General features: G+C 39.2%; 1 protein-coding gene and 1 long non-coding RNA gene across 4 annotated transcripts in view; one reads left to right on the plus strand and one right to left on the minus strand.

Moving 5' to 3' along the window:
- Nucleotides 1-12,199, plus strand: part of LOC118887735 — a 159,156-nt gene that overhangs the window by 50,892 nt on the left and 96,065 nt on the right. The gene's annotated exons all lie outside the window — the stretch shown is intronic.
- MCPH1 (microcephalin 1) overlaps nucleotides 45-12,199 on the minus strand; it is a 299,005-nt gene continuing 286,850 nt past the window's right edge. The window contains exon 12 of the mRNA XM_036838451.1: nucleotides 45-341. Coding sequence (XP_036694346.1) covers nucleotides 230-341 — 112 coding nt within the window. The 3' untranslated portion in view covers nucleotides 45-229. The remainder of the gene's footprint in view (nucleotides 342-12,199) is intronic.

A 12,199-nucleotide genomic window follows, 5' to 3' on the forward strand; every position in this document is an offset into this window, starting at 1 on the left:
GGCATGCTTAACTTACCAAATTTGAGGGAAAACATAAACCTCAGTGAACCTCAATCAGGAAAAAGTTGAAGAAAACCATGCCAAGACACATCATAATCAAACTGCAAAAGGAAGAAGGATAGAGTGGAAAGCAGATAAGGGAGAAGAGGAAGGGGAAAAGAAGACTAAAAGGAGGAGAGACAGACAGAGAGGAGAGACACAGGGAGAGAGAAGAAGAAAAAATTAAAAACTATGAAAGCAGTAGATAAAAACACATTACATATAGACAAAAATTACATATGATGGAAGATTTCTCATCTGAAACCACGGTGGCATGAAGACTGTCAAACATCTTTAAAGTGCTGAAAGAAAAAAAAAAAAAAAGCTATCAACCCAGAATTCTATATGTACCAAAAATGTCCTTTGGAAATACAAAATACATTTTCAAATGAAAAAAGCTAGGAGAATTTGGCACCAGCACTTCTGCTCTAAAAGAAATGCTAAAGGAAATTCTCCTGGCTAAGGGAAACTTGAAACTTAAGGAATGAAGGAATAGCAAGAGAAATTATAAATATCTGGATAAAGTATTTTTTTCTTTAAGCTGCTTAAAATGTGTGTGATGGAAAGCAAACACTATAACATTGCTTGGTGAGGCTGCCAATGTACGTAGTTGTGATACATATGACAGTGATATAAAAGGGATGAGGCTAAAGGGACTGATACGCTTGTAAGGCATCTATGTCTTGCTTAAAAAGAGAAATTAACTGTAACTGGACTATAAAGTATGTATGTTGTAATAGAGCTACCAGAAAAAAAAATATGCCATAGGAGTTTTTTTTTTCAAAAAAAGATAAATTTAAATTTAAATGGAATAGTAATAAATACATTCAAATAATACACTCAAAAAGTGCAGGAAAGGGGAAGGATAGGAACAACAACAAAAACCAGGAAAAACAGAAAACAAAATGATCAGCCTAAATTCAAACACATCAATAACATTAAATGTGACAAGTCTACATGCATCCAGTAAACGACAGAGGTTTTCATATTAGATAAAAACAAGACTCCATTATTACAAGAAACCCACTTTATATATGGTGATAGCTTAAAAGTAAAACTATGGGAAAAGTAATATCCGAACACTAATCCAAAGAAAGCTGAAGTGGCCAAAACAAAATACATAATGATAAAGGGGTCAGTTCATTAAGAAGACATAACAATCTTAAATGCGAATACCCCCGACTACAGGGCATCGAAATATATGGAGCAAATTCTGATAGAATTACACTGTTTCAAAAACAACCAAAAAGACCCTGCTAGAGCTAATAAACAATTCAAAGTTGCAGGATAAAAAATGAACACACAAAAATGGGTTTTATTTTTATACACTAGACAATCCAAAAAAGGAAATTAAGAAAAAAAATCATTTATGATAGAATCAGAAAGAGTAAAACATTTAAGGATAAATTTAACCAAGGAGACAAAAGACTTGTACACTGAAAACTACAAAAATTTCTGAAAGAAATTAAAGATGTAAGTAAATGGAGAGAGAGCACATGTTCATAGATAGGAAGATTTAATATTGCTAACATGACAAACTACCCAACATTATCTACAGGTTCAATAAAATCCCTCCCCAAATTTACTGGCAATAGAAAAAAATACATTAATTGGAATTTATCAAAATTGAAAGCTTTTATTCATCAAAGGACACTATCAGGAAAGTGAAAAGGTAGACATAGAGTGGGAGAAAATATTTTCAAATCATATATTTGATAAAAAAATAAGTTAGAATATATAAAGAACCCCTGCAATTCAACAGCAAAAATCAACACAATTCAGAAATGGGCAAAATACTTAAATAGACATTTCTCCAAAGAAAGTATATAAATGGCTAAAAAGCACATGAAATGGTACTCAACATCACAAGTCATTAGGAAAATGCAAATCAAAACCACAGTGAGATACCAGTTCACACACAATAGGATGGCTATTTTTAAAGAAAAGAAAAAAATGAACAAGTATCTGCCAATAAGAATGTAAAATGTGTAGCCACTGTGGGAAAATGTTTGATTCCTCAAAAAGTTGAACAGAATTACCATATGATCCAGCAATTCTACTTCTGGGTGTATATTCAAAAGAATTGAAAGCAGGGACTCAAATACTTGCACACCAATGTTCACAGCAGCATTATTCACAATAGCCAAAAGGTGGAAGCAACCCAAACATCCATCAACATATGAAGAGATTTTTTTTTTTAAATGTAGCATATATATATATATATATATGTATATATATATATACACACACACACACACACATATATATATACTAGCATATTATTCATTCTTAAAAAGGAATGAAATTTTGATATATGCTACAACATAGATAAACCTTGAAAACATTATGTTAGGTGAAATAAACCAGACATAAAATGACAAATATTGTATGATTCCATTAATATGAAGTACCCAGAGTAAGCAGTTTCCTAGAGACAGAAAGTAGAACAGAGGTTACCAGGGACTATGGGGAGGGGGACCTGGGGAGTTAGTGTTTAGTGGGTAAAGAGTTTCTGTTTGCCATGATGAAAGAGTTCTGGAAATGGATGGTGGTGATGGCTGGATAACATTGTGAACATATTTAATGCCACTAAGTTGTACACCTGTAAGTGGTTAAAATGGTAAACTTTATGATATGTATTTTTACCACATTAAGCAATTAAAAATGTTTTTAAATATGAGAGAATTTAAAAGAGATAAGTCTGCAATTATACTTAGAGATCTCAAGACCTCTCTCTTGGTAACTGATAGAACAAATAGACCAAAAATCAATAAGGATGTAGAAGACCAGAAAAACATTACCAATCAATTTGATAAAACTGATAATTATAAAATACTTCACCCAAAACAGTAGGATACATATTCTTTTCAAGTGCATAGGAAACATTTACCAAGATAAACCATATTCTGGACTATAAAACATACCTTAAAAAATTTAAAAGCATAAATGGAAATTATTCCAGTTGTTTTCTCTGACCCTAATGGAATTAAATTGGAAATCAATAACTGAAAAATTCCTAAATATTTGTAAATTAAACAGTGTACTTCTAAATAGCCAATGGGGCAAAGAGGAATTTTCTAGGGTAATTATAAAGTTTGAACTGAATAAAAATGAAATGCAATATGGCGTATTTGTGGAATATAAAAAAAAAAGCACAACAAAAAAGTAAACTCAAAGCAGGAAGAAATAATAACAATAAATGAAATTCAAAACAGACATTAGAGAAATTTGACCCCAAACTAGTTCTTTGAAAAGATCAGTAAAATTAATGAACTACCAACTAGGCTGACCAAGAAAAACATGAGAGAATACACAGATTACCAATAACAGGAATGAAAGATGGGATCCCAGTACTGATTCCATAAACATTAAAAGGACAAGGGAACACTATGAAGAACTCTAGTCTCATAAATTCAACAATTTAGATTAAACAGACCAATTATTTGAAAGGCACAAGCTACCAAATCTTGTTCTAGAAGAAGTAGAAACTGGTTAGTTCTATATTTATTAAACTGGATATATAGCTTTAAAAAAAAAATCCCCATTTGGGGAGAATGCCAAGCCTAAATGCCCTGATTTACTGGTGAATTTTACCAATCTCTTCCAGAATACAGAAGAGGAAAGCTAACTTCCCAGCATATCTTACAAGGTATTATTCTGATGCAAAAGTCATATAAAGAGGGACTTCCCTGGTGGTTCAGTGGTTAAAACTCCACGCTTCCAATGCAGGGAGGGAGGGTGTGATCCCTGGTTGGGGAACTAGGATCCCACATGCCACGCATGGTGTGGCCGGTAAAAAAAAAAAAAAAAAAGTCATACAAGGAGAAAACAAGAGAAGAAAACTGGAGACCAATATCCTTCAGGAACAGAGTCATGAAGTTCTCAGAAAAATATTAGCAGATCAAATCTAGCAATATGTCAAAAGGATAATGTATCACAACCAAGTGAGGTTCATTCTAGGAACTCAAGACTAGTTCAACATTCAAAAGTCAATATAACTCACCCTACTAATAGAATAAAAAAGAAAACCCAAATGGTAATCTCAATAGATTAAGAAAAACATTCGGAAAAAAATTAAAAATCAATGTAATTCATCATATAGAAAAAATAAAAACCATATAGTAATATCAATATATGCAGAAAAAGCATTGGTGAAGTTCAGCATCCATTTCTGATTTAAAAAACAGAAGCAAAAGATTCCAGCAAACTAGGAATAGACAGTGTATTAGTTTTCTAACACTGCCACACAAAGTACCAAAAACTGTGGCTTAAAGCAACAGAAATTGTTACTTCATGCTTCTGGAGGCTAGTCTTAACCATTCTACGGAAGGATCCTTTCTTGCCTCTTCTAGCCTCTGCTGTTTGCCGGCAACCCTTGTTCTTTGGCTTGTAGATAAATCTGTCCATTCACGTGGCTGTCTTTTACCTGTGTGTGTCTATGTTTTCTTCCTCTGTATATGTCTGTGTTCAAATTTCACCTTTATGTGAGATGCTACAGACTGAATATTTGTGTCCCTCCAAAATTCATATGTTGAAATTCTGATGCCCAACGTGATGGTATTTGGAGGTGGGGGCCTTAGGGAGGTGACTCAATCATGATGGCAGAGCCCTCATGAATGGAATTATGCCCTTAAAAAGGAGACCCCAGACAGCACCCTGACCCCTGCTGCCAAGTGCGACACAGCAAGAAGACAGTTGTCTATGAACCAGGAAGCAGGCTCTGACCAGGCACCATATCAGCCAGCATTTTGATCTTGGACTACACACCCTCCAGATCTGTGATAAATTTCTGTTGTTTAAGCCATCCAGTCTATGGTGTTTTTATTATAGCAGCTCAAATGTACTAAGACATAAGGACATCAGTCATATTGAATTAGGACCCAACCTAATGACTTCATCTTAACTTGATAATCTGCAAAGACCCTATTTCCAAATAAGATCACACTTACAGGTATTTAAGGTGAGTATTTAAACATATCTTTTGGGGTCAGACACAATTCAACCTATAACAGAAGGGAACTGATCTTTGCAAACAAGCGAAGACAAAATAATGGAGAAAAGATTGTCTTTTCAACAAATGGTGCTGATTAGATACATATATAAAACTACTACATTGAACACCTTAAACTTATATAGTGTTATTTGTCAATTAAATCCCAATAAAACTGGGGGAAAATGGTGCTGGAACAACTGGACATCCACTTGCAATAAAATAAACCCAGACCCAGAAATTACACCTTTCACAAAAATTAACTCAATATGGATCACAGACCTAAATGTAAAATGTAAAACTATGAAAACTTCTAGAAGATAACAGGAGGAAACCTACATGACCTTGGGTATGGTGATGCCTTTTTAGATAGAACACCAAAGACACGATCCATGAAAGACATGATTGATAAACTGCCCTTCGTTGAAATTTAAAATTTCTGCTCTGTGAAAGACAATATTAAGAAAATTCGAAGACCAGCCACAGACTAAGAGAAAATATTTGCAAAAGACACATCAGGTAAAGAACTGTTATCCAAAATACTCAAAGAACTCTTAAATCTCAGAAGTAAGAAAACAAATAACCCAGTTTTAAAAAAATGGACCAAAGACCTTAACAGACACCTTGCCAAAGAAGATATACAGATGACAAATAAGCATAAGAAAAGATGCAGCACATCACATGTCATCAGAGAAATGCAAGTTAAAACAAGGAGATACCACTACACACCTATTAGAATGGCCAAAATCTGGAACGCTGACAACACCAAATGCTGGTGAGAATGTGGGGTAACAGGAACTCTCATTCATTGATGGTGGGAATGCAAAATGGTAGTCACTTGGGAAGACAGCGGGCAGTTTCTTACTACACTAAACATACTCTTACCACGTGATCCAGCAATTATGCTCCTTGATATTTACCCAAAGGAGCTGAAAACTTATGTCCACACAAAAACCTGCACATGCATGTTTTTATTTCATAATTGCCAAAACTTGGAAGCTACCAAAATGTACTACAGTTAGTAAAAGGATAAATAAACTAGGCTACATCCAGGCAATGGAATATTAATCAGTTATAAAAAGAAATGAGCTATCAATCCCCAAAAAGACATAGAAGAACCTTAAATGCATATTACAAAGTAAAAGAAACTAATCTGAAAAAGGTTACATACTGTATGATTCCAACTATATGACATTCTGGAAAAGGCGAAACTACGGAGAGAATAAAAAATCAGTACTTGCCCAGGGTTGGAGCGAGGAAGGGATGAATACAGAGAGCACAGAGAATTTTTAGGACAGTAAAACTATTTTTCTGAATGATACTATAATGACGGATACATGTCATTATACATTTGTTAAAACCCATAGAATGTACAACACAAAAAAACTGTAGGGGCTTCCCTGGTGGCGCAGTGGTTGAGAGTCTGCCTGCTAATGCAGGGGACACGGGTTCGAGCCCTGGTCCGGGAAGATCCCACATGTCACGGAGCAACTGGGCCCGTGAGCCACAACTGCTGAGCCTGCGCGTCTGGAGCCTGTGCTCCGCAACAAGAGAGGCCGCGATAGTGAGAGGCCCACGCACCGCGATGAGGAGTGGTCCCCACTTGCCGCAACTAGAGAAAGCCCTCGCACAGAAACGAAGACCCAACACAGCCATAAATAAATAAATAAATAAATAATTAAAGATGCTGATAATTTAAAAAAAAAAAGTGAACTGTAATATAAACTATGGCCTTTAGTTAATGTTCATATGGGTTCATCACTTGTAGCAAATGTACAACACTAATGTAAGATGTTAGCAATAGGGGGAAATGGGCGGTGTGTGAGGGGATATATGGGAACTCTCTACTTCTTGCTCAATATTTTTTGTAAATCTAAAAGTAAAAATTGTCTTAATTTTTGTAAATCTCTAAAACAATTTTATAGCATCTCATTTCTACCCCCCCCCCCTTTTCTCTTTAACCAAAATATAACACAGGAACATAAGATTTACTAACATTACCTGTGTTCATCGCTGTCCTTTCTTTGTTAATTTTCCTGCCACTTAGGAGACTGGCTAATTTTGCTTTCTCCACTGTCAAAAATAACCACCAGCAGAGGCTGCTAGAATGCAGGCATCCCTCTCAGGAGAGGCACTTCTGTGCTGCTCTGGCTTTGCTCTGACTGCTACGGACATGCACCATGGGAAAGCGTTTAATGGCAGAGATTTTTCAGAGAATTTAAAATCTGTGTGTGTGTTCTATAGGGTGTCTTATGAATATTCTTGAAGCAAGAAGATAAATAGTCTGGATGCCTGAACAGCTGAAGTGAACTCACATCTTTCTTTCTGGATGTTTATGTGTAAAGAAAGTTGAAAGAAAAAGAAATTCCTTTCATTTTGTAGCCTCCACAGTTCCCAATCTAGCTAAGTTCTCAAGAAAATGAGAATAAATTTCACTTAAGTTAAATCGCAACTGTAAGTGAGGGGTCCAGGTCTTGGCTTAATGTTTTTACAAAGAAAATTCCCAGTATTGAGAGAGAAGAGATGACGATTTAAAAGCTTATTTTAAAAATACATTCCTCAGGACTATTTGATTAATTTGTAGAATCATTTTATTTTCAGTTCTTTCAATCTCTGAGGAATGTCTAGAATTGCTAATAGGTTCATTAAGAGTTTCATTAAACTCCCTCAATAAAATTCTGAATGTGATTTCACTTTATTCCCAGAGGTTATCCAAGAAAGGAAGCGAAGAATGTTCTTTTAGAAAACATGAAGTGGGAAAATGTTTAAAACTATTTATAGCAGCACTTAGCTGTGGAAATCCCAGACTCTACCATCTATTTATAGTTATTCTTTGGGTTAAAAGGGTGAAACCAGAAATCTTGAAAATGCTGCATGCTTTTATCCAGCAGTTGAAACTAATCAGCTGTCTTTCTGTGGTTATGATAACCAGATACTTACAAGAGTAATTCTGGAAATGATAATAAATATATCTTGACTAAGGAGAAAAAAACCTGTTTAAATCGAAAAGAGCGATGTTTTTCCTGAGTAAGTGATTCTTACTTGCTTTTCTTGTGTTTTCTAGTTTAGTGCAAGTTGGATTCTGTCTGTAGTATGTGGGCTTATCTAATGTAAAGGAGGCAGGAGAGTGGGCTTATGAAGGAATTCCCAACACTGGTTGATTAATCTGAATAAAAAAGACGGCCAGGTAAAATTACCAAGCTTCAAACAGCAGACTTGAAACATTCCTCTGAGGAATACCAGTTTCTGGAAATTCCACCAGACCGTAACAGCAAACTCTGGCCTCGAATATGTGACGCAGAATCTGCACATACACAACATGAACTGTATATTCTCTTGACCCTTAGGAGCTTGATGGTGGTTTTCCTAATATGTTCTTCTGGAGGAAAAAGACAAGTTAGGAGGTTATTGCGGTGGAAAATCCAGAGCTCATGAGAGGGTGGCCCAGGGCAGTGGTCAGGAGCCTGAGGGGGAGGCCTTGCCAAGGTGTTCGGGTGCTAAGAATGAACTTCCAACCAAAAGGAAAACTTCGTCTCAATCATAATGTGACCTTTGGCTGTGGCTACAAATCTTAGAGATAATTTAGAACGAATTAATACAGCGGTGGGTAAACAACAAGGTCGTGTTCCTGCCTCAACTTTCTTTGCATACGCCTCCCATGAAATCCCACCCAACTGGGAATTTATTAATCATCCCTAATTCAAACCTGTAAGCAGAACTTTTGTAGAACCCAATATGCTTTCGTGTCAACCACTTTAGACAGAAAAATCAGGCTTCCAAAATGCACAGAAGCATTTCATCTCCTGTGGCCACATTTTATCAAAGTCCATCCTGTTGCCCAGGCAACGCATCCTGGTATCACCTAAGAGCAAGGTCAACACCTCTCTGGGACCCTGACGCGTCCATGCCTTTTCATCTGGAGGATAAACTTACCCAATAACTTCTTTCTCATCCACCTACGTCGTGATCTCATCTTTTCAATTCCCAAAGCGGTAGTTGCTAAGCCGTCCACTTGTCACTTAACCCCATGCTGCCTTATGCCACCTCTGGCGCCACTGTCCTTTCTATCTGTTTCCTGCGGCCACTGCGGCTCCTCTGTGTCCACCTCTGGGACCCCAGCCTCAGCGACCTCATTATCTGCTGTTGAGGACTTGACTGATTTCCCTGGAAACCACATATGCTGCATTCACCAGAGGGAAACTGGGGGACAAGTCAGGGCCCTGGGGTCCTCACCCTTTTCTGCCATCAAATTCCAAGTGATTCTGTACAATGATTTAACCTCTCTAAGTCTGTTTCCTCTCGTTTGAAATGAAGGTTTGGGCCAGATAATCTCTGAAGTCGCTCTGCCTCTAAAAGGCTTCATTCTCTCCCCTCTTGACTGGACTAAACTCCGAGGACCAGGGGATCATCCGACTTACACCTTCCACCCATCGTGCAGGAAAATCTACAAGCCCACCCCCAAATCAAAGTACTGTAAAAGGGTCCAAGTGGGTTAATGAACCAATGGGAGATCTCACCCAGAAGCTGCAGGGTCCCTGAAGGGCCGAGGATCTGACCTTCCTATGCGTTGAACCTAAGTCTCGTTTCCGTATTTGGATGCGAGATGCACGTAAAGCATCTCACCCAGAGGCGTCGCAGAGCAGATCCTCAGGAGATGGAGCCGTGCCTGTGACAATGTGCCTTGTCCTTGAACCTTGGCCACTCACATCTGCTTGACTCGGCCTCGTCCTGTTGGCACGAGCAGGCTGGCCTTCTGCAGGGCTGGTCACGATGATTCTCGGTCACAGTGGGGCGGCGTCCAGGTGGCCAGTGGGTGGAGTCAGAGGGGTGTGGTGGGGCAGGCCTGGGGCCATGAGGGGGGGTCTGGGGTCCTGCGAGCTGAGGTCCGAGAGCCGCGTCCCTTTCCACCTGGATCCTGGCTGTGCTCCCTGGTGATGGCCTGGGGGTCACAGTTCCCAGCCACGAGCGTTGCCGGCCAAGGTCCCTGGGTCCTCATTCTTCATTTACTGTGACAGAACTTTCGGGAAAGAGAGACCTGGGGACCAACAGACCCTTCCTGATGATGGCCAACCTCTGGGCACTGTCGCACCCTCCCCCTAACCTACTATAGCAGCTCCCTTGTCCCCTGTCCCCCAGGGTTGGGGGTGTACCTCCCGCCTCTCCTGTTGCAGGCTGACGAGTGTCTTTGAGTAGACTGGGTAATGTTATTTTGACGGGGAGAGGCCGGGGGCGCTCACAAGGCTTGATCCCAGTTGCAGCTTCAGAAACGCCCAGGGAAATCCCGAGGAGTCCAAGTGTCTCTCAGAAACACGCACACCCCTTGTCATCCAGGCCTTATTCCCCAGTCCCTCCAATCCTGACACACTCTGGGTATCGCATGTCGGCTGAGGGAATGCACATTCATGGTCATTTTCAGTTTCTTCTGGAAGGTCATCAGTTTTCTTGTACCATGAATAAAAGACACCGCAAGAAGGAATCATTTAAAAGTGCACGTGGTGGAGGGGGTTTGCTTCTGAATCTCTGGGACTGGAGCCCAGGCACAGTATTTTTGGGGGGTGAGGATGGGAAATAATCTCAGGTAACTCCAAGCCACAGCCAGAGTTGAAATTCACTACCTTAGCATTATGACAAGACAACAAATGATTCAGCTCTCAATCTTCTGCCCTTGGCCTCATTCCTGTTTAATCTCCCAACAAATCTTGTTTCATGCTGGATAGATGTTTCATGTACTCTACCCTTTTGGCTGCTTTGGCAGAGATTTTGATGGAATCACAATGTACACTGTACCTCAGATCAAAGTAATTTAACAATACCACCGAAGCAATCATGAAACTACCCTAATTTTATATGGGAAATTTGATTATGCGTGGCGCTTATTTGTGACAAAACTCTTTTGTGTGCTCAGATAAGAAAGCAGTTTTTTGTTTGTTTGTTTTGAGTCAACAAGCAACCCAGTACAGCTACATGTCATTGGTAGTGATGGGGGAAACCTGGCTTAGAGTTGGAGTCAAAGTCTTAGCTCATACAGAGGGGTGGTTTGTACAGCACACGGAATCTTCCTGTATTCAGGCGTGTGTCATACAAAGGAATGTGGTTGGAGGCTATGCAGCTGTAGGCCTTGAATCGCTTGGGGAACTGCACGTGGTCAGCAGAGGATAGAGAGAGGATGTCCACTAAACAGAATAAGATCACTTGTCTACCATATTTTTCATAGAATCAGAAAGGATTCCTTGTTGAGTTTGAGTCCCAAGTTTAAGCCTCCCCTGGGCGATCATTTGGAGTCAGGAGTGGTAGTTATTTCATGAGGTCCTGCTGGGGCGAACTTAGAGGTTCAATGGCACCGTGGGATGGTGGGGAAATTGAGCACCAAATAACAAACATAGCACAGCATCCATCTTCAGACTTCTTGGTTGGTCTTGGTGAATGGGTTTTGTGGTCCTTCATTGTCTGTTTGCAGACTATGTGTTTAACGTCAAGTATTTGTGCTGTCGAGGGTTGCCTAGTCATGAAACTTTGCATGGATATTAAGATGCTCTTTGGGGGATTCAATCATGTAAGGATCCATCCAACTGGTCCTTAGAGATTTAATCCAGAAATCCTATAGGCTCCTCAGATTTACCTAGTATTCAAATTCATGTTCTTTCCTCTAAGCCTCTTTATCCGTGTATCCTCCCTAGTTTATGGGACTAAATTATCCCTCTATCCACTGAGAATCCCGATTATCTAAATCAAGCAATCAACAGGTCCTATCGATCAATCCTCCTTCAAGACGACTCACTAATCTCACCCTTTCTCTCTGTTCTCTCTGTCGCTGCTGCAGCTCAGATGCTCCTAATCTTTCCACAGCAATAACCTCTCAGGTTTTCACCTCTAGTCCAGCCCCACCCAAGCCACCCAACACTCTCCTGTCAGAATGACCTGCCCCAAACACAAATTTGATCACACCATTGTTTTCCTGCTTTAAAACTTCTGGCGACTTTCCAGTGCTTACTAAATTACACACTTAGCATGAAACACCCAAGTTATCACTCACTCATTCCACCTAGTCTCTGTTTCTGGCATCATAATCATCTTTTCTGCATCTTGAACCCTACAATCTAGTCTATGTAGATGGATGCATTACTATTTCCTGTAAATGCCATGTAGTTCCATCTATATGCCTTTATCAAT

The sequence above is a fragment of the Balaenoptera musculus genome, chromosome 21 (genome assembly GCF_009873245.2).
Source record: "Balaenoptera musculus isolate JJ_BM4_2016_0621 chromosome 21, mBalMus1.pri.v3, whole genome shotgun sequence".
NCBI lineage: Eukaryota > Metazoa > Chordata > Mammalia > Artiodactyla > Balaenopteridae > Balaenoptera > Balaenoptera musculus.